At 37.8% G+C, this 23517-nt stretch overlaps 1 protein-coding gene across 2 annotated transcripts in view; it reads right to left on the minus strand.

Moving 5' to 3' along the window:
• The window catches only part of GPATCH8 (G patch domain containing 8), a 126402-nt gene that overhangs the window by 8443 nt on the left and 94442 nt on the right, over positions 1–23517 (minus strand). For both annotated transcript variants that reach the window (XM_006832740.1, XM_006832741.1), the window contains one exon: positions 12185–12328. In XM_006832740.1, coding sequence (XP_006832803.1) covers positions 12185–12328 — 144 coding nt within the window. The remainder of the gene's footprint in view (positions 1–12184; positions 12329–23517) is intronic.

Genomic DNA, 23517 nt, shown 5'->3' on the forward strand with positions numbered 1-23517 from the left:
GGGATAATTTCATCACTTGCTCTTCCAGAATGCAAAACTAGACAAACAGCATGAGATAAGTCTTAACAGAGGCCAAAGAGAACAGAAAGGGATTAGACTAGTACAGATAATTACCCAGGCATAAGATCTTAAAAAGCAATGTACAGCTTACATGGGAAGGTTATTTGAATCAGAACTCGGAAATAGAAAGCATACTTTTATTTCACCATAAAAAAGGTGCCGTTATTTCTTTTCATCATGAAGAGATTTTTCCTGGTATTATTAAACAAACCCTAGAGGTCTTCCAATGTTAGCATGTTCATTCAGAGCTCACCAGACTGACCACTTTCATCTGATCAGTCTGCTGAAATTAGAGAGCATATGTGTGCTTTTCATTCTTTCATGGAGAAGAACATCCAGGGGATGAGGAGGGAGAATAGAGATAAGTCAAATAATTTACTATTTAAAATTCAGATAGTTTATCTGTTATTCCCAGAAGCTACTGTATAATTTTCCTTTGAAAGAAAAACAAAAATAAAAAACAATTACAACAAAAACAAACACAAAAACAACGTCATGACATACTGGTGATAGAGTCCAGACATAGCTATCTGAAATGAACACAAAACTAAAATTATTTTCAACACACTAGATAATATACAAACAAACAAACAAACAAAACGGGACACACACTAGTCTATGCTTTTACAATATTGCAAAAAGAAATCTGACCCAATATAAAGTGGACATTGCTTTGTGGAAAGGCATGATGTTTAACAGACAGTGGAATTTTCTTACCTAATAATTATGAAATGTGTTTTGAATTTTTATTGGAACTGGGAGGGGAAAAGGGTGGAAAGACACACACAAAAAAGATATACAGCTAAAGACACTAGTAGAAAAACTCACTCTTGTGATCTGGGCTCCCAAATTAGAAGGATTTGCTTTCAAAACATCAGCTGAAAATGTCACATCACAAAGAAAAAAAAGTAAAAATAAAACAAGAGTGGAAGAGAAAAAAAAAATAAAGCAAGCATTACTACACAAGCTCTCTTAGTGAATCTGCAAACTATTATCCTGAACAATCAGGGACACACCATCAACTCTACAATGGCTGGGGAAAGGGGAAGCACCTGACGACACACATGTGTACAACACACGCTGACAGGAATAATTTCACCTGGAGAAGGGGTGGATTTGAATCAGAAAAAGGGTCACAGAAATTTGGAAAAGGGCTACTGCTGTCTGAAAGTGGTAAGTCTTGACTTTTTCATTTACCTTTATTTGGGGGGAAATTCTAGTAACCAACAGCTAGCAAAACTGCTTTACTGAGGCTGGCTGCCCAGAATTAAGATTTTTGTTCAACACCTTCAAGATTAAAAAGAGCATCTGATGTAAATATGAACTCCAATGTCCTCCTTCCCAGTGGAAGTGGGACAGAGGAAAAGGAGCCATCAGGCCTCTCATGTAATTATTAAGGCCACAAACCTAGTTTTTTTCTTCCCTACTTAACAAGCCCTCTAGCCAAGAGTGTGTTTTTATCATAACTGCCATCCTTTAGCCACACCAAACAACCTGGAAAATCTTCATTTCATGTCATTCCTTCCCTCTTACAAATACTTCTTCACTTTTAGGTTGTGTTTCCTGAACTCCAGGACAAGGTCCTAAAGACTGAAATTTTTTTTTCAAAATCTGGAACCTCCAGGCTGAGTCAGGCAGAGATCAGGCTTCCCAATCATTTAGTAGCCATTGGGGCAACCTTGAGGTTGAAGATAGGAGCAGGAATGAGCATATCATCCTGAAGCTATCCAATCTCAAATTACTACCACAGACACAGTGGGAAGAAAATGTGATGTCAATAAAACATCCAAATTGCAAGCTCCTCTAGGCAAAGCTCTTCTAGTACAGCACAGCGTATAGCAAACACTCCTATACCAGCTTTACTATCTTTTTAGTCAAGTCCAGGCTCTCAAAAGCAGAACTGAAAACACCAGAATTTTAATCCAAACACTTTATAGAGGCTTGGCAATGCCTATCCTCCCCAACTCAAAATGTGGATCTGAAATGTCTCTTAGATGATGAAAGTTAAGACACAGGCTTTGTTGTTGTTGTTATGTGCCGTGGAGTCGGTTCCAACTCATAGCGACCCTGTACAGGGCTTCCGAGGCTGGAAATCTTTACGGGAGCACAAAGCCTCATCTTTCTCCCGCGGAACAGCTGGTAGTTTCGAACTGCTGACCTTGCGCTCACAGCCCGATTCGTAACCACTACGCTACCAGAGCTCCTAAGACACAGGCTTTAGGGTTTACCTTTTCCTCTACCTAAGAATCGATGTCTAACTCCAAATCTCTCCTTCCTACTCAAGGTCAAATTAAATTTCCCTCACCTGCGAAGATAGGTCTTGTCTTCTTTCTGAACTATCTATGGTGGTGGTGGCTGTGTGCCATGGATTTGGTTCTGACTCATAGAGACCCTGTACGAGGTTACCGAGGCTGTAAATCTTTACGGGAGCAGAACGCCTCATCTTTCTCCCACAGAACAGCTGGTAGTTTCGAACTGCTGACCTGGTGGTTCGCAGCCCAATTCATAACCACTCTGCTACCAGGGCTCTTTGAATTCACTTTGCATATATAACTCTTCTACCAATTGCCGTATTTTGGTCTTTGACTAGTTATGCCTGCCTTACAGAAAGGTAAGGTATGCAAAAATCTTTAGTCAGAAACATCTGGGTTCAAATCCATTTACTAGTATCCAAGTCATTTCACCTGGGTTCCAGTCCCCTCATTAGAAAAGCAGGACTATCAATTGATTTCTGAGATTGCCAAAATTAATGTAAAGTTACTTAGGTAAATACTGCCACACCTTCATGTGGGGTAGACACAATGGCTTACTTTTGCAATCAACCCTGAAGTGCATAAAGGAGTACTAATTCTACAGAAAGTATCTAGTAAATGCCTGATGAATAATTGGCTTAAGCATGGGATCTTTGATTTTTCCAAATAAAAACGTACATATCTTTATTGGAGAAGAGAATCTCATCTTTCTCCCATGGAGCAGTTGGTAGGTTTAAACTGACCTTAGGGTTAGCAGTCCAGTGTTTATCCTACACTACCACCAGGGCCCCTAATTCAACATCACAGCAATGCACAAACCTTCCTAAAAATGGGTGGTGGCTGTGCAGAGGTGCATCGAATGAGAATTGAGCCTGGGTTCACTGAACCACCACTGTACCTTTGATAAAGATGGTGTTATGTGCCATCAAGTAGGTTCCAACTCAGAGATTCTGTACAGGGTTTCTGAAGAGCTACAGGTGGATGTGAATCACTGACCTTGTGGTAAGCAGTCCAGTGTTAACTTTAAGTGCCACCACACCAGGCCCCTTTGATACAGGTAGTACTGGCAGTAGTTTCCATGGAGTCAGTTCCGACTCTGAATGACCCTGTATAATATGGTTTCCATGGCTGTAAATCTTTAAGAGAGCAGAAAGTATCATCTTTCTCCCATGGAAATGCTGGTGGATTTGAACTGCTGTCCTTGTGGTTTAGTAGCCCAACAACATGTACCCCACTATGTATGCTATCAGAGCTCCTTTGATAAAGGTTGTTGTTCCAACTTAGAGCGATCTTGTATAGGGTTTCTGAGGAGTGACTAGTGAGTTTGAACTGCTAACCTTTTGGCTCAAAATGACCTTGCTGTCCAGCACTTTATCCTAAGTGCCCCATCAAGTCTCCTTGATAAAGGTAGTTGTTGTTAAGGGCTGTCGAGTCAGTTCTAACCCGTAGTGACCCTGTATAGACAGGATTTCCAAGAGAGCAAAAGGTGAGCTTGAACCACTGACCTTGCAGTTCAAACCGACTTTGAAGTCCAGCATATTAACCCACAGCGCCACATTAGTTTGTTGTTGTTAAGTGCCGTCAAGTCAATTCTGACCCAAAGCGACACTGTACAGGGTTTCCAAGGAGCAGCTGGTGAACTTGAACCGCCCACCTTGCAGTTCAAATAGCTTTGCAGAATGGTGCCACCCACATCAGTATGAGGTTCTAATTCTGAATCAGGATTCCAAAAGTTGCCTATTTTATCCCAAAAGGCTACCAGGCCTGGTTCATTTGACACTTAATATGCAAATAAAATTCTCTTTATGAGTTGTAAGAAAATTCAAGACTTTCTTACATTCTAAAGAGAAACACAACTTGAGATAACTTCAAGAAAGAACAGAGGAGCAACAAACCTGCCTTTCAGGGAGAAGAAAGTGAGCTCATGTAAGGGGCCCAAACGTATAGATGTTACCAATCCAAGAACTTTGACAGGCAGAGCAGGTTCCATATCATACACAAAAACTCAAGTTAAACTCCCAATTGGAATATAGGTGATCATTTAATGTACATAATCATTTAAGCTGTATCCAAAGCTACTGTATCTTTATCTCTGAAAAACTTGTTCATAAGCTTATTTTATTAAAAACCCACATTTATTAATAGAACTAACTTTAGGTCAAATATCCCATTTTTAGCTGGAAAATATTTTTACTCAAAGGATAGGAAGCTGAATTCCATTTTAAATGAGAGGATTTGAAGATTCTATTTTGTTGAAAAATCAACAGTATGTTTCAAAAAAAAGAAAAAAATGTATTTTTGGCACAGAATATAAAGAACTTTTCCCAGTGTCTCAATCAAAAAGTACCTAGGATTTCCATTAAACTTCCCAAAAAGCCAACAGAGGTCTTTTGATTTAGCACTTGGTAGTTAACCACATAATTACAATTCTTTGGGCTAAAGACCATTTCAAATGTAAAGGACATTCCAATTTATAAAGCACAGCTATATAGCACTGTGTAGGCAGAAAACTGTCCCACTCCAGACACAAACTCCTATTCATCATCCAACTCAGAACAGACAAGCCGAAGATCTCCAGTTACATCTTACCAGGTATTTAATGTGGCTAATAAATTTGCCAAAGCCAATTATTTGTCTTTAAAACCTGCCTGACTATGACTACTAAAACAAGGACACTATGACAATCAGGCTTTGTTGAAAATTACTCTTAAAATGGTTCTTAAAAAAGCTGGTTTCCTTTATAATATGTAGAAATTTGAAGAAAGTTATTGCTTGTTCAGTAGCAAGAAATGACATTGTTCTGTGTGTGAACTGGGAATAAAGGAGACAAAGATACTATATTTTATTACATGAGATCACTATTATTCTCAAACATTTGAAATCTATTATTTAAATTTTAAGAATTGTTCCCATGTAAAATGAATTTCAGATGAGAAAACAAGAGTTTAGGGAACAGCATTTCTTATTGCCACTAAAATTCCTGTGCGTTATAATTACTCAGGTATGAGAAGAACGTTTTTTTGTTTTTCTGTAGAGTCAATAACAGGTTCTGAGATTTAGTTATCATTGTCTATAATGCATTAACAGATGCTCAAAAACAGCACACTGGCTTCAGTCCTACTTGTTAGGAGAGGAATGCTAGGAGGGAGAACATGTAGCACACACTATTTGAAGATGACCTCTTTTTCTGGCTAAGCATAATCTGGTCTCTTGGAACTTTATAGACTACCTTTCTTTCCTCTATGCCAGCAATTCTGCATATTTAAGATCCACAGCCTCTTTCCCCACTGTGTCTTCTTGCCTCTCTCATGTGGTAACATCACTAAAAGTCTCGCCTGCCCTCGCAATTTGAAATCATAACTCTGCAGTTGTTGCTTGGGCAGGTCACCCCAGTTCAAGTGTTAGTGCATGGATGCTTATGGTTGAGGCCATCCATGACATTTCCATGTGGTGAGTGACAGGAGGATTGGGATACTGAATGGTTAAAGATTCCAAGTTATTGTAAATCCTTTGTTTTAGCACATATATTATCAGTGAGTGACAAAAATTAATCTTACTCAGTAACACAGAAAACTAAACACTGACGTTGATTTAGATATTTAAAAAAAAATGAAAAGGAAAAAGGAAAGCATAAAATCTTTTTACTGGATAATAGTACTAATTAGTCATTTATGACAATATTTACTATTTATGTCCAGATTACTTTGGAGTGTAACGACTATTAATATCATCAGGTGGCTAGCAAATTAATTTGTTATGAAATTACCATGGAATACTTGGTTTGCTATTTTCAGACATTCAGTAAAAAGCATTAAAAGTAGATTTAAAAAATAGTACCAGGTATGCCTGCTTAATTAAAGGTATTTTAATACACATGCATGTTTGTATGTGCACAGACACACTTATTTTAGTGGTTTGTAGTGCACTCACAGAGCTGTGTAATAACCACCACTAATTTTATAACATTTCATTACTCCCCAAAGAAACCTCATACCCATTAGCAGTCATTCCCCATTCCTACCTGGGCACAGCCAACAGAATGACTCATCTATTGTCTTTTGATATTCCTATTCTGAACTTGTCATGTAAATGAAATCACATAATAGGGGTCTTTTGAATTTGTTTTTTTCCAGTTAACATAATAAATTCAAGATTCATGCATGTTTTAATATCTATCAGCACAACATTCTTTTTTATAGATAATATCCTATTTTATAGGTATACAACATTATCCTTATCCATTCATCAGTTGATGGACATTTAGGTTGTTTCCACTTCTGGCTATTATTATGAATGTTCTGTATGGACAGGACATGCTAGGTCATATGGTAATTCTAGGAATCCTGGTGGTGCTGTACAATAAGCACTGGACTGCTAACCATAAGGTCGGCAGCAGTTCAACTCCACCAGTTGCTCTGTGGGAGAAAGATGAGATGCTTAGGCCCAAAGCAAATGGAGCTGCAACTTCCCAGTTTAAAGCTCTTTTCAACATTTTCACTCATGAACTTATCATTAATATTTGCTTTTACTTGTCAGACAATGACAGAACACAAAGCCTCATTCCAAAATCTCCATGAATCACTGTGCTTAAAAAGCAAGTGTATAGGACAGACAATAGGTTTAAAACTGCAGAACACGAATGAGGTAGAATCATTTGGATTGTGTGCCAAGATGAAGAACTAGAGTTACACATAAATAATTTGAGAATGCAGAGTTTACCTGCAATAATAGCTCTCCAGGAGCTCTGGTAGCGTAGTGGTTACGAATTGGGCTGTGAACCGCAAGGTCAGCAGTTCGAAACCACCAGTTGTTCTGCGGGAGAAAGATGAGGCTTTCTGCTCCAGTAAAGATTTCCAGCCTCGGAAACCCTGAACAGGGTCGCTATGAGTTGGAACAGACTCCACGGCACACAACAACAACAACAACAAGAGCTCTCCAAGGCGCTCATTAGGGTTACTCCTATTCACAAAAGCTTTCTTGAGCAATGCAGAGCTTTGCAAGGTTGTCTAGACTGTGACACCTGGGTGTAAGAAAGTCTATTACCAACATAAGCAGAGTTGGTGATTATTTATGATTGTAGTTATCAGGTGAAAGGCTCAAAACACACACAATTTTTGGAAGATGATACTAACTCTTTTATTGTACAAAAACAGCTTCCGAGTCAGTTCCAACTCATAGTGACATGGTATACGGTTTCTAAGGAGCAGCTGGTGGGTTTGAACTGCCAACCTTCTGGTTCGAAGTTCATTGCTGAGCCTAAAGCGCTACACCAGGAGTCCCATATATAAAACTATAATATGCTTAAGCTCTGAGATAAATTTCCCTCTTCATACTTGCCTTGCTTTTCAATGTATAATCTCTTCAGAAGTAAACTGCTACTTAAGTAAACACTTACTGTTTCCAAACCGATTTCATATCATTGCAATCATTATTCTAATTCAAAGGATAAAAATTCTGTAAATATGCAAAAGGTAAAATGCTTACAGAATATCTTCATGGGTCTCTGATCTTGGTGTTCATTTTTGGAGGTGTCATTTTCTTTTTAGTCCTAGACTTGTTTGCCCTCATTTTACCTTATTTATTTAAATCTACATTTTCACCCCACGGAATATCAAATAAACCTGGTTTGCATTTTGTCAAATCTGGCTGGCTAGAGATTCAACGGCTTATTGTCCTGTCATCATATATGAGGCTTCAAAAAGTTTGTGAAAAAATACAATTGGTAGATATGAAAAATTCCATGAACTTAAAAAAAAACACAACAAAAACCTTGTATTATCATGTACACATAGTATCAAATATCTTGTGAGATAAAAATGCAATCAGTAAACTGACATTTCAAGAGAAAAGTGACTACTCCAAACTTCATTGAAATCCCTGTGGAGTCCAAAAAGATCACTGCTTCCATTATCAAGTAATTTCTCAGAAAATCCTTCACTTTGGAAATTGGTTTCACTTTTGAGTAATGAGGAAAACTCAAATTTCTGTTCTTTGGTAATATACATAACTAAGTACTGAAAACTATTCAGTCAATTGATAATTAGCAATGATGCAAAAAAATAGTAGCAAGGGTTGAGACAAAATTAGAATTGTATAGTAACTGAATTCTTCTATTCTACTACTACACGATTTAAGAGAGAGACCTCATGGGAGCTGCTACTGGCTGTATTTGTTTTAGTTCAGCTACTTAAAGCTCAAGAAACAACTACTTTTATTGAAAGCTGAAACAGATCTCATAACCTGGATATTAAGAGACTTTAATGTTTCTGGATAACGTACAAAGTGCTGGATGGAGTCCTCATACTGAAGATATTTTAGGTGAAAATATCTTCCCTTTTGCCAAGATAGCTATTCTGTTTACAAGAACAATTATCAAAATTATCCTGTAGTATAAATTCAATATTTAATGATAACAGCTAGATAAAATTAGGTATTCAGTATTATTGTGCTGGTAACAAATTTACTTCTGATAAAGAGAATATCTTTGGAATTTGAACTTTAGGCCCTTGAAAAGCTGAAGAAAATAGTTTCCACTGTCATATTCACTAGCAGACACATTTAAAAAATATATACGAAAAATAGTTACAGAAGCAAAGAAATGAAAATATTTAACTTCAAATTCAACTTCGATTTACAACTAAGCCAACAAATGCAGACGATGTGGCTATGTTTACTGAATATTCACACATCTCAGAACTAACATAAAAAGGAATTACAGTTTAGGTTATATTATAAGGAACAGAAAAGGCTTAGTCTTGGAGAACTCATTATATGAAAATTTATCACTTTACAACTAGGAATTTAAATGACTGAAAAGAGCCAAGATGTTGTATTAAATTTTATATCTTTGAAGATTAAGCTAGGTAATAATATTTTTTTGTTGACTTTCTTCATAAAATTATCTTAAAATTTTGAGAAAAACGAATGAATATGGTAAAGTTCCTAACACATACACATACTCGCAAAAAAAAAAAAAAAAAAAAAAATCAACATGGATGAGGATGACTAAACATCTGCTTATTGAGAGACTGTTGTGTGCTGATGAGTCAATTCCGACTCATAGCAACCCTGTTTCTGAGGCTCTATATCTCTACGGGAACAGAAAGCTTACTTTTTCCCCATGGAGCGGCTGATAGATTCAAACCACTGACCATGATGTAACAGCCCAATGTGTAACTCATTATGCTACCAGGGCTCCTTTGAAAGATTATATGTTTAGGATCCTGTTTATACTAGTACTTTATAATTACATATTAAATTGATGGAAGATGCAAACTAGGGATTACTAATACAGGGATGAATGTACTTACCTATTATCTCAGATTCATAATAATCCTGTGTGCCTTCCTGGAAGACAAGACAGGGTGTCTTTATGATTTTAGAGCATGAATTTGGAAAATGGTAGGTCCATTTGTACTGTAAGTTCATGTCCATCAAAGAGGAATGCAAAATAGGGGCTATTTCCTGTTAGGGGTTATGTAACTATATCAAAGTGAATTAAAGGTTCCTTATAAATTCTAAGACAGGGAAGAGTTACACTCTTAAAAAATTGAGTACTCTGCTTTTTGTTGTTGTTTATTTATATGCTTAAAACATTCTGTTCCCAAGTTCTACCAATTACATTAATAAAGCAGCATAAAGCAAGGCGAAAAGTTTGCATTTCAATCAAATGAATTCACCAAAATACATTCACCAGGGAGTCCTGGTGTGGCGCTGTGGGCTAATGCGTCAGACTGCAAAGTCATTTGAACTGCAAGGTATGTGGTTCAGGCTCACCAGCTACTCCTTGGAAACCCTATACAGGGTCACTATGGGTCGGAATCAACTTGACAGCACTTAACTTAATGAGCTTCTGATTAAGGTGTGAAGTAAATTCACATGTACTTATTAATCATACCAGCTAAAGATTTCCCACAGAACAAATAAGAATTAAAATGATAATGATGTGTTTGTACCAATTACATGTATTTAAAGGTTTGCAGTAGCTCTAAGAAAGTAGGGTCTCTCAACTTCAGCACTAGTGATTGACATTTTGGGCCAGGTAACTCTGTTGTGGGGGACATTCTTGTTAATGTAGGCTTTTTAGCAGCGGCACTGGTCACTAAGCACTAAATCCTAGGAGAACCCATCCCCACGTTTTGACAACCAAAAAATGTTTCCAGACATTTATGTTCCATGGTATGCAAACTCTCCCCAAGTTAAGAGCCACTGTAAAGACAAAAGTAGTGAGAGAAGGAACTGAGTCACCAGGTCTATAGAAGAACAAACATGCCAAAATCAAACGAAACTGAGTTGTTAACAATTTTGAAGACAAAAGTATCAATGAAACATTCCTACCCATCACAAGACATTAATACTGTCAAGGTGAATTTTTATTGGTTTTAAATTTTGTGCAGATAAAACTTTTTCCACAACCTTTTGCTTCTTTTTTGCTAGTTGAAACTTTACTCAGATTTTCATCAATTAAATGTAATCTTTTAAAATCTAATTTTTGTGCATGAAGTTTCTTCTGAAGTTATAATTTATCACAAATACTTATCAATTGAAAAAATTCTCAAGAGACTATAAAGGTGGATATGTATTTGGATGTTAACTATCTTAGTCAGCTTTTGTTATTATTTAAAAAACAAACAAACAAACAAACAAACAAACTTGAAAATCTAAATTATAAATATACCAAACAACTGAAAAAAACTAGTAGACTAGCAGCCTTCAACCTTTGCAACCTTCTTTCTTGAAAGATGATTCTTTGAAGGACTAAATTAATAATCTAAACTACCAGTAGATTTTGGTCCATAGATATATTTCCTAAATTCCTTTTCTTTGTACCACACAGTGCTGACAATATATGAAAACAATGCCCAAGGCTGTCTAAAAAGTTACAAAGCTGTCTTAAATACAAATTAATCCTTTTACTACTCTTTCTGTTGAAAGAGTGTTAAATGAGTGTTAAATGAGTTAAGTATGGTTAAATGTGGAAGAGACTGAAGCAAAAAAAAAGTATGTTATCACAACCAGCATACAAACTATCCCTGTGCTAGGAAGAGTAAAGACAGACAAAGCTTGCCTTTTACCTGTGCACCAAAATTTTACAATTAGTTAGAAGTTCTAAAATCTAATCTTGGTACAGTAGGTCCAGTTTAAGACATATCATTCTAGTGATACTTATAAATCTAACTACTGTATTGTATTCTCAAATTCTATTGAGTTCTATTCACATCACCCAACGTCGTCTGTTTCAGAATTCTTTGAAAATCTGGAACTTTCCTATAGAGCTAATGAATCATTTCCTCCTAAAATTCCCCAGGGGGATTACTGTCATCTTCTTTGTACCAATATAAAAACAAAAATCAAACTGGAAAGAAAGTGTAATTCCATTTTTCAGTAAGCTTTTCAATATGCAGAATTTTGTTAAAATTAAAGAACTTTTCATTTTATTTTTCTTCTCAATAGTTATCTATTTTCCAAGGCATACTGAATAACCGAACAGCTTACCAATAAGAAATCGTAGTCAATAAAATATACAGAAAATTAAAAGACTGAGACAACTGTTCAAAAGTTAGCATGCTCAGAAAAACAAAGATCCCAACGATCTTAAGCTGAATTACCATATTAAATTAAAATGTAGAAACCACTCAAAGCCAAATATATTACGTAAAATTTATGCAACTCCAAGTTTTCATTCTATTTAAAACCATTGAGGGCTGAGGAAAATCTATGACAGGACTACTGCCACTGAGACAAATTCACATATGCCTGATGACTTCAGGTAATGGCCAGCAACCAAAAGAAACGATATTTACCAAGGTTTTTTGTAATACACTCATAAAATTCTATGGCTATAAAGTCAATAGAAGGTAACTATTCCTCACCTGCTTGTGTGCATGGTCATAGGAGTTGATATGGTTATCAAATTCCTGATGTTTTTGATATTGCTTATCACATAGTTCACAGTAGAAGTTGGCTCTAAGGTCTTCCAAGGCTTTTGCAATTGCCTTTTCTTTGTCAACATAATCCTGTAAGAACCACAAAATACAAACACACAAAAAATTAACTTGGCAAAAGTTTAAGTAAAGGCCATAAAGAAAGCAGTCTTACCTGAGGAGAGAGACAAAAGGATGATAAATTTAATGGTATCATAAAAGATGGATACAGCACAAACTTCATGGGGGATAATTTGTGTTTATAGTTAACAGTTGTTTTTGAATAAACAAATATTTAAAAGAGTTTAATTTTACTTTCTTTTAGAAGAATGGTGAGCTATATAGATACTCTGTCATGCCCTGTTCCTAAGTTACATTCTAACTGCTCAAAACACCAACCAGATTCCATATAAAAAACACGTTTTTTACGGTATTGCCAGACCCATATGAAGAAAGGTGTATCCCCAAAAGAGGCAACTGGAAAATATGAAACAGAAATCCACCATGAGGCAAGGACTTTGATGTGGTGACTCTGGGGGAGCAAGATGAAGGAGTTAAATGTTGGATTTCTCATTCAACAAAAGCACCTGAAAATTGGTTGCAGAGATCCCAGAATCTGGGTCTTGGTAGAGGGAATCACAAATCCTCTCAGAAAGCATCCCCAATTTCGACCTAAAAAAAACAACTATATACTGTTTAGAGTTACAAAAACAAGAAACAGTACAAAAATAAGTAGGTAAGTGGTTCCCAGAAGCCCAGGCGGCAGGCAGAGTGGCAGCACTCATGCAACCTATGTTTGTGAAGGAAAGTTCTCAGCCCACAGGCACCCAGAACCTGCCCTTCCTATCATCAAGATGCCCAGAAAATGGTCAGCTTGGCAGAAAGGACAGTGAAGGAGAAGCCCAAGAAGAGATCAATGAGGCAGTAAGATAAACCTGCTCCTGTATAAGTGGAAATGGAATGTAAAAAGGCAGCAGGAAAGGATCAATATTATCAAAAAAAGGGCAAAGGAGAACAAAGGAAAAACAAGCTGAAGTGGCTAACCAAGAAACTAAAGACAATTTACATGCAAACCCCAGAGATACTGAAAACACGTGTTCCCCTCCAAGACTGAAACTCAAAGGAAACACATGTAAGCTTGCTGGTGACCATGTTGGTCTCCTGGTGAGTGGAAGAGGGGGAAAGGCAGCAATGAAGAAATGGGTTGAGTTCAGCCATGTTCCATAGACTCCCGTTGACCTGGACATGAGAGAGAGAAGAGGAAGGGCTGGTTGGTTCGAAGTATGTGAGACCTGGGGACAAGAACATAGCCATGGTGGGCTAGAGTTGAGAGTGGAGCATTCAGCTGATATGAAGTGAGGGGAGATGCACAAGAACGTCCAAACTTGCAGATAGTACCCATTTGACCTAGCCTCACTGGCTTGATAATCAGAACTCGACTAGAGAAAGATAAAAAAAATTTTTCTGATAAAGGAAACAAGTGTAAATTTGCTACAATTTGATGAACTTGACCTATGCTTATGGATGTAGTATCTCAAAATAACGAGAGGAAAGGAGTCTTCACATTAATCCTATCCCCTGTATACACGGTAGATAGGGATGGGCAACTTAGGCATTGGCTACTTAATGAGTGACTGCTTCCAAGGTTTCTAGAGGGAGTTTGAGTTTCAGAGTGTGCGGGGGAAGGTAGATTCCTCCTGCATAGTTTTCATCTTGTCTAGACAGCTTTGGTGAAAAGAGATGGGGGATACGATTCCTATGATTCAATAAAGAGAAACTGTTATCATGACTAATTACAACTGTCACAACTGTAAAGGTAGACGTTCTGTAACAAAAACGAGGTAGTAGTTAATCTTACAGTGCAGAAACAGAGGACCCTAAGACTATCAAGAGAGAACACAAGCAGAGTGTGAGTCCCTATCCAGAGAAGCAGCGACAATGCTAGAGATGGAGGCAGAGATGAGGACATGGAGAAAGGGAGCAGCTGAGGACTCTGGACTCATGGAAAAAGAGGGACTGACTGGGTGCTGGCGGCCAATAGGCAGACTTGCAAAATGTGCTCTTTGGTGGTTTAAATTATTATACATTCCTCAGTGTTTCTGTGTACATCCCTTCCCCCCAAAACAAAACAGGGAATGGAAGCAAATACTGTTGAATGATGCACGGAAAAGATTGTAATCACTGCAATGAAAGGATGGTATAAAGCTGATACTCTCCCATGTGAACTATCACTCAGTTCACAATAAAAACTTGAAAAAAAAAAACAAAACAAACGAAGTGAATGAAGCATCAAAGAAGCCAAGTCTGATTAATGTTCGTCTACCATGCTTAATTCAGCTCCTAGTATAGCACTAGACTGCTAATCACAAGGTCAGCCATTCAAACACACCAGGCTGCTCCTTGGAAACCGTATACAGGGTCACTATGAGTAGGAACTGACTTGACAGCACTTAAAACAACAACTATGTTTTATTAGAGGTTCCTGTATCTTCCTTTTTGTACAATCCAGAGGAATATTTTATCAACTATTCTGTAAATGCAAATTTTTTTCAGTAGTTCCAGAAACATTTTTAAGGAGGAGGAAATCCCAATTCATCCATTTTTAAAGTATAAATAAATGCCTTTTTGTAAGAGGTAAAATCATTTGCTTGTTGTTTATTTTTTGAATATAACAGAAAATAGTGGGGTGTTGAGTGTGGGAGGCTTTGAATGTCTTAAAAGCCCCCATGATGCTGTGGTCTAAGCACTGGATTGCTAACTGCAAGCTCATCGGTTCAAACCCACTAGCAGTTCCCACTAGAATGCTGAAGTTGTTTGCTCCCATAAAAATGTACAGTCTTGGAAACTGTAAGGACCAGTTCTACTCTGTGTATAGGACCATTATGGGTTGGAATCAACTTGATGGCAGTGGGTTTAGTGTTTTTGGTATTCTTTTTCACTGTCTTGGGTAGCAAGGTAACATTATGTGGGGAGAGCACAGAGGAGGTAATTTTTATATCCCATAATACAGAGCACAATTAATGGTACTTTGCAGCCATGGTCATGGATTTATATGCCTTGAGCATTTTAAATTACGTCTATTTCCATGTGTTTTTCAGTAAATTGTTTATTAAAATCACTACCTTATCATGGGTTTCTCTGTGTGCATCCTATAACATCTTTGGTCATGGTAGTCCAGTTTTCCTAATAAGTTTGCTAGGTGCTATAAAAGGTTAAACATCTGAGTGTGCAGTGTGTACAATATTAAATTGTTAATCGATGGAACTTGATGTAACAGTCTATCAATAACTGAAGATATTGGTACTTGATATCCTCTTATGGAAAATATGCTTCCAAATTTAAAGACCGAAAGTAAATGGTATTTTAAAAAGAATATAACTACATGGCCTTTTAGATTTTTAATACATACATTAAGAACTATGTACACACTGTTCATAGTGTCTCTGAACTGACATTATAAAAAATGTATGCACTCTGGATCTAGGTTCCCTCTTGAAAGCTTGTAAGCCAGTCACTTCTTGCCTTTATAACCCCCTACAAAAGGGAACCTAGATCCAGAGGGCATGGAGGAAGGTAGAATCTCCAGTGAGTAGTATTCAATCTGTCTAGGCGGGGTCGATGCAATGAAATGCAGACAGGTCTCTTGTGATACAATAGTGAATAATTGTTATCAGGACTGATTGTGAGGGTTGGAAATGTAAAGGTAGACGTTTTATAGCAAGGAGGGGAGTGATTAACTTTTCAGTCTAGGAGCGGAGGTCCCTAGGACCATCAAGGGAGAAGAGCAGAGAGCGGGACCCTACCCAGAGAAGCAGTGATGCCTGAAATGGAGGCAGAGATGATGACGTGGAGTGATGGAGCAGCTGGAGACTTTAGATCCAAAGAGGGAGAGCAATTGTGTGCTGAAGACCTGGTGGGTACGGGGGGAAGGATTGCATGGAGGGGATTGTAACCATGGCAATGAGACAAAAAATACGATAGAATGAATGTAAAACTAATGTTCTCCCATGTAAACTATCACATAATTCACAAAAAAAAACAAAAAAAAAAAAAAAAAAAGTCAATAGGGAGCCACAGGGAGGAAGTAGGATAACTGTTGTTGCAGGGAGGGGATTGCAATCATTGAGATGAAACAAGATGTATAATTTGTTGAATGTAAAGCTGATGATCTTGTCTGTAAACCTTAACTCGATTCACAATAAAAAGTTTTTAAAAAGCTAAAAAAAAAAAAAAAAAATGTATGCAGACTGCAGAAACAAATGAGACATTTACAATTGGAAAACATAATTGTAAAAACAAACAAATAACCAAAATCATTCCAAACTCCTTAAGGGAATGGGTTAATAAAACAGATTAGATATAACACTTATTTGGGCAAGATGGCAGGCAGACATACTGTGACCCTCTGCAACAAAGACACAGGAGACTGAGTCAACAGAGACAGATGTGGTCTGGAACCCCGAGTATCAGGAGATAAGGATGAAGAGGTGGAATGACTGCATACTGGAAGGAGAAACTGAACAGGAGCACACAGACAGAAGAAAAACACGTTGATATAGTGGCCTGTGGGCACAGGATGTGGCTGGAGGTTGGCAGGAAGGGGGTACAGTTTTCCTTTGTTCCGGTGCCCTCCTGATAACTGGGGGACAATCCCTGTCCTTGCCAAACCAGTGGCCAATGGCATCCCCAACTGAATAGTCTCTGCTCTGCTGTGCACAGCACCCCTACTTATGGAGGCACACGAACCTGCCCTGAGTAAACAGTAAACAGAGAACTGTGTTCACATGTTATGCCTCTATCGCATCCATCAGGAGATAGCTGGTGAATGCCTGAGAACACATCAATGTACAATCATCAATCAAATACAAATAGGATACCACATCTTGGAGAAGACAATTTCAATTTACATGATGACACAAGACAGAGTGCTTCAAGTAAGTAACCACAAGAAAATATAACACCCGAAATGGCACTGGAAGTATATGATAAGGAATTCAAAAGAATGTTAATAAAACAACTTCAACAGCTTGAAAGACTGATTGAGAAACCTCAAATGAAATAAAGGAAAACATGGACAAAACTTCATTAGAATTTAGGAAACAGACAAAAGAAATGGGGGTGGGGAGGGTAGGAACAATATAAACACAGTGATCAGAAATCTAGTCAATTAATACTAAGACTTAAGAAATACATAATACACTGAAAGGGCAAAGAAGTAGAACTGAAGTAATGGAATGCTGAATTACTAAGCTTGAAGAAAAATCTCTCAATATTCTTATGTTACAGAAACAGAAAAAAACAACGAAAGAATCCGAAGAAAGTCTTTAAGATTTACGTGGGACACTATCAAAAGGAATAATTTATGTGTGATTGGAATTTAAGAACTGGAAGAAAGAAAAACAATACAAAACAATAATATAGACTATTGCCCCCGAGTTGTAAGAAAACTTCCCTAACATCATGAAAGATGAGAAAATAAGTCATTCAAGAAGGTGAATGAGCTCCAAACAGGGCAGACTCCAAAAGAAAAACCAAGGCCTATGATAATTAAACTTTTCAAAAATCAGACAAGGAAAGAATCCTGAGAGCAGTTCGGCAGGGGGAGGGAAGTTACCTACAAAGGAAAATTTATATGACTAAACTCTGATTTCTCAGAAGAAACCATGCAGGCAAGAAGGGAACAGAATGACACAATGTAGTTACAGAACTTCCAATGAAGAGTAAATTAAGTAGATCAAAATTAATTTTAAAACCTTACGATAATCCTACAAACTAGACCAAGCCTTACTCCCAGCCCTAACCCAACCATTACCACTAACACTAACCTTAGTCCTAACCATAACCCTAAATGAAGTGGTAACCCCTAACTCTTTTTACTCCTACCTACACCACAAAAAGAGAGAGAGAGAGAGAGAAGAAAAAGACAAAGTCAGGAATGGAGCAAGTCCTTTGGACCCTGAGATCCCTGCACAATGAACCTTCTCAATTCAGATACAGAAAACTGTGATACCAGAGTAGCAGAGGTATAACAAAAGCAGAACCAAGAGCACCAAACAGAGTGTTGGGCTGGAAAGCAAGCAAAGCTGAGTGCCACTGGATAGGAAGCTCACTTATGGAAATAGAATGTCTCCAGGTACTCAACTGGGGAGCTACGTTTGCTGACCCATAGAGGCAGAGTCTAGTGCCTTTGGACTGAGGCTACAGTGGAGTGCAGAGTCCACTGGGCATTTATCATTAGCCTTAGAACAGCTTTGAGACACCGCCTGAATTGGGCAGAGGCCAGGCCAAGGAGCAAAAGCCTGCCTGTGAGCAGGGCTAAGAAAAGGCTGTCCTGACCAAATAACTGTTATCTTGGGCATTTTTGGTCCTGACTTGTTACCTGTTAACTTCCCTAATAAACTCTAAATGTGGGGTAAAAAAAAGATATAGTAGAAAGGTGAAAATGATTTGGAATTAAGATTATGGTGATGAATGAACAACCTTATAAATATATTTAACTGTACATTTTAAAAGAGTAAACTTTGTAGTATGTGAATTATAAATAAAATTTTAAAAAACGTGAACTAGAAGGCAGACTGAAAGAAATTATTTAGAATGTAGCACAGGGACAAGAAGACAGGCTAATATGAAAAAGAGGTTTTAAGAATAATAGAGGATAAAGTAAGAATATCAAATATATTTGGAATGCTAATATATCAAATTCTAATATTAAATCAAACAGAATTCTAAGAAAATAGAATAGAAAATATAGATGAAAGAAACATATTTGAAGTACAATGAGACTAGAAGAAAGACGAGGGGGAAAAAAAAAGAATCTAATACAATTTGATGAACATGAACTAAACCTATGGATGCAGTAGCTCAAAAGAGGGAACAAATCTTTACAGCGAGGATCATTCCCACTCCCTCAGGACACAGGGTAGACAGGGATAGGCAACTTGGACATTGGCTACCCAAAATGGGGGGGGGGGGCTACAAAGGCAAGAAGTGACTAGCTTACAAGCTTTCAAGAGGGAGCCTAGATACAGAGAGCGCAGAGGAAAGTAGACTCTCCACTGAGTAGAATCCAATCTGTCTGGACGGGGCTGATGAAAGGAGATGGGGATAGGTCTCTTGTGGTACAACAGTGAATAATTGTATTCACTGTAAGGGTTGGAAATGTAAAGGTAGATGTTTTGTAGCAAAAAGAAGGGAGTGGTTGATATTACAGTACAGGAGCTGAGGTCCCTGGGGCCATCAAAGGAAAAGACCGGAGTGTGGGACCCTACCCAGAGAAACAGTGATGCCAGAGATGGAGGCTGAGATGATGACGAGGAGAGATGGAGTGGCTGGGGACTCTAGATCCAGAGAGGGAGAGGGGCTGTGTGCTGACAACCGAGGGGCAGGCTTGCAGGGTGTACCCTCTGGTTATTTGATGATGCATGGAGGGGATTATAATCATGGCAATGAAATGATATACGATAGGATGAACGTAAAGCTAATGTTCTCCCATGTAAACTATCACATAATTCACAATAAAAACTTAAAAAAAAAGATACAATGAAAATTTTACCAAATTGATGAAAAACACAACTACACAGACACAGGAAACCTAAAGTAAACCTCAGGCTAAATTACAACAAATATACACTTCGATATACTCTATGCCAAGCATAATGGGAAATGCAGTAAGAATATTTTTCTTTTTAGAAACTATGATATGAAGGCATTTAAGATAAAAAAAATAAGGGGTCCTGGTGCGGTGCTATAGTATAAAGCACTGGACCTCAAGGTTGGTTTGAAATGCAAGATTAGTGTTTCAAACTTACCAGCCGCTCCTCAGAAACCCTATACAGGGTCACTATGAGTCAGAACCAATTCCACCACATTTTACAAAACAGTAAAAAAAAAAGTTTACTACCAACAAACTCATAAAAGAGAACTTTGTAAAGCACTGTTTTTTCAAATCATAGATTAAGATCATTAATGAGTCAATGATACTGATTTATTGAATTTTAACAGGGACACAAAAGGGGGGAATAAAGAATGGAAAAAAAGCAAAGTTTATTCATAATGTTTCTTAAAATTTTTGTCTCATTGTTGTATATGATTGCAGTAGTAAATATTTCTTACTGTGGACTTCAAAGTAAATGTTTCAAAGGATGTTTCCTTCAGTTTAGCAAAGAAAAATGATGCCCAAAAAAAGCTGTTGTCATTAATTGTCATCAAGTTGGTTCTGAGTCATAGCGACCCCATATAGGGTTTCCAAGGAGGGGCTAGTGGGCTTGAACGTCTAACTTTGCAGCTAGCAGTCCAGTGCTTATCCTACAGTGCCATACCAACACTCCAAAAAGAAGGCTAAAAATACTAAAAGTAAATGGTGATCAATGAAATGGATAAATCTGTAAGTTAATAATCACCAGTTTTCAGGACTGAAAAGGAGTAAAAATAAAATAAAAAGTAAGCATACTGTTGCTACTGCTAGTGTTGTTGTTATGCGCTGTTGCTGTTAGCTGCCATCATATAGGACTCCGACTCATGCCACAATAAAATAAAACTCTGCCTGATCCTATGTCATCCAAATGATTAGTTGCAGATTGGATCATGGTGATCAACAGGATTTTTACTGGTTAATTTTTAGGCCTTTCATCCTAGTTCACTTTAATCCAGAAGCTCCTCGAAACCTGTTTAGCAACATGCAAGCCTCCAGTGACAGAGTGGTTGGACAGAATGTACACTGGTCAGAAAATCAATCTTCAGTATACTACCTAGAAATTGAGAATTCTACTACTATACCAAGAATGCTTCTAAAGTAAACAGGATTTAAATGAAGTATTTCAAGGTCAATTGTTATAGAACAGAAATAGCGTGGTGGGGATAGGGAATATGAAAACTTTAATGTTATAAAAGCAACATTTCTTCAGTCATGGTCAGTTATGAAATGAAGTATTATAACATCATTCTCAAACTGCTTTCCTAATTATGGAAAACTAAATCACAGATATACTGGTTATCAATTGGTCTTTTTGGCCCCAAACTGTGGGAATGACCTAAAGAGTTGGTCCAATTTACCTCAGCAGTTTTACTTAAAATACTAGACATAAAAAATACATCAAAGCAAGTCATGCATAGTTACTTGCTATGGTAACATAGAAGAACCAGGAAAGAGAAAGGATAAATAATTACTTGCTAGCTCTTTAGAGAATTCCTGGTGTGGCACTGTAGGATCAGTACTGGACTTCAAACCACAAGGTCAGCAATTCAATCTCTATTGGAAACCCTATACAGGGTCGCTATGAGTTGGAACTGCCTCAGCAGCACATAACAACAATAGCAGCTCTTTAGAATATGGTGGATGCATTAGTCTCTCACATTAAGCAGCTCCTTCAAGTCAACTAATCTACTTCTGCCCTATTCTACTACTCACAGTTTTCTCTAAGTGTCCTGGACAGTTTCCTGTTGTGTAGCTGACAAGCAACATGTGGATACTCTTCCTTATCTGTTATGATTCTGTCAAAATAGAAACCAGAAACCCATTTCCCAATCTTCCTTGAAATTGGGGTACAGAAATAGTTTACCTCCTCCTGTTAGATGCAGTTGCATGCAACTTTAATTCAAAAGTGAGCATCATGAAGAAGCAGGTGACCTGTGGAATTCATCTTCTAGTAGTGCTGTTGATTCTGGAAATAAGTTAGCAGTGCAAACTACAATGCCTGAACACAATGCTGACTGCAGAGGGGTCATCACTAATGCAGTTCCACAGTGATCTGAGAGGGTTTAGCCACTGAAAATCTTATGAATAGCAGTGAAACACTGTCCAAGTGTCGGAAGATAAGTCACTCAAGTTGGAAGGCACTCAAAATACAACAGGTTAAAAGCCTCAAAGTACTTGTTGTTAGATGCCATCGAGCTGGTTCTGACTCAAAGTGACCCTTATGTACAAACAGAATGAAACACTGCCTGACCATGTGCCATCCTAACAATTGTTGTTACTCATGAGCTCACTGTCCCTGCCACTGTGAAAATCCATCTCATTGGGGGTGTTCTTCTTTTTCACTAATGCTCCACCTTACCTAGCACGATGCCTTTCTCCAAGAACTGGTCCTTTCTAATAATATAAATGAAGTATAAGAGACGAAGTCTTGCCATCCTGGCTTCTAAATAACATTCTGGCAGTACTTCCAACACAGAATTTTTGTTCCATTTCATTTTTGACAATTTCCAAATTTCCTAGATTCCTACTTCGTACATTTCATTTTAAATTATTAATGGATGTTTACAGTCGTTTCTCCTCATTTTCAGTTGTACCTTATCAACAAATGAAGGTCCCAAAAGCTTTATTCCATTTGCGTCATCACGGTCTACTTTACTTTGAGGAGGCAGCTCTTTCCGCAGTGGTTATTTTGAGTGCCTTCTAACCTGAGGGACTCATCTTCTGGCATTATATTTGACAATATCCTGGTGCTATCTGACAGTGTCCCACTGCTATTCATAGGTTTTCAGTGGCTAAACATTCAGAAGTAGTCTGCTCTCTCTCTTGCTAGTCTGGAAACTCAACTGAAACCTGTCCTCCATGGCTGATCCTGCTGTATTTAAAACACCGGTGGCAGTGCTTCTACCATCACAGCAACATGCAGCCACCACAGTAGGACAGACTGCTAGATGAGTGGTGCCTCAAAGTGAGGTGAACAGAGTAAAGCTTTCAGGGCCTTCACTTGCTGATGGGACACAACTCAAAATGAGGAGAAACAGCTGTGAACATCCATTAATAATCAGAAAGTGGAATTTAAGAAGTATGAATCTAGGAAAATTGGAAGTTGTCAAAAATGAAATTAATCGCATAAAGATTGATGTCCTTGTAAGCTTCCTGGTGACCATGTTGGTCTTCTGGTGAGTGGAAGTGGGAGAAAGGCAGCAATAAAGATATGGGCCGAGCCCGACCACATTCCATAGATAGCTGTCAACCTGGAGAGGAAAGAGAGAAGAGGAAGTGCTGATTGGCCCAAAGTATGGTGAGACCTGGGGCCTCCTGAGCCCATGGACAAGGAATAGCCATGGAGGGCTAGAGCTGAGAGTAGAGCGTCCAGCTGATATAAAGTGACAAGAACGCCCAAACTTGTAGATAGTATACATTTGACCTAGCTTCAATGGCTTAAAGATCACAACTCCACTAAAATAAGATAAAAATTTTTGATAAAGGAAACAAGTGTAAATTGCTACAATTTGATGAACTTGACCTATACTTATGGATGTAGTAGCTCAAAATACCAACTGAGAAGGAAGAAGTCTTCATCCTACCTCCT

The sequence above is a fragment of the Chrysochloris asiatica genome, unplaced genomic scaffold (genome assembly GCF_000296735.1).
Source record: "Chrysochloris asiatica unplaced genomic scaffold, ChrAsi1.0 scaffold00007, whole genome shotgun sequence".
Taxonomy (NCBI): domain Eukaryota; kingdom Metazoa; phylum Chordata; class Mammalia; order Afrosoricida; family Chrysochloridae; genus Chrysochloris; species Chrysochloris asiatica.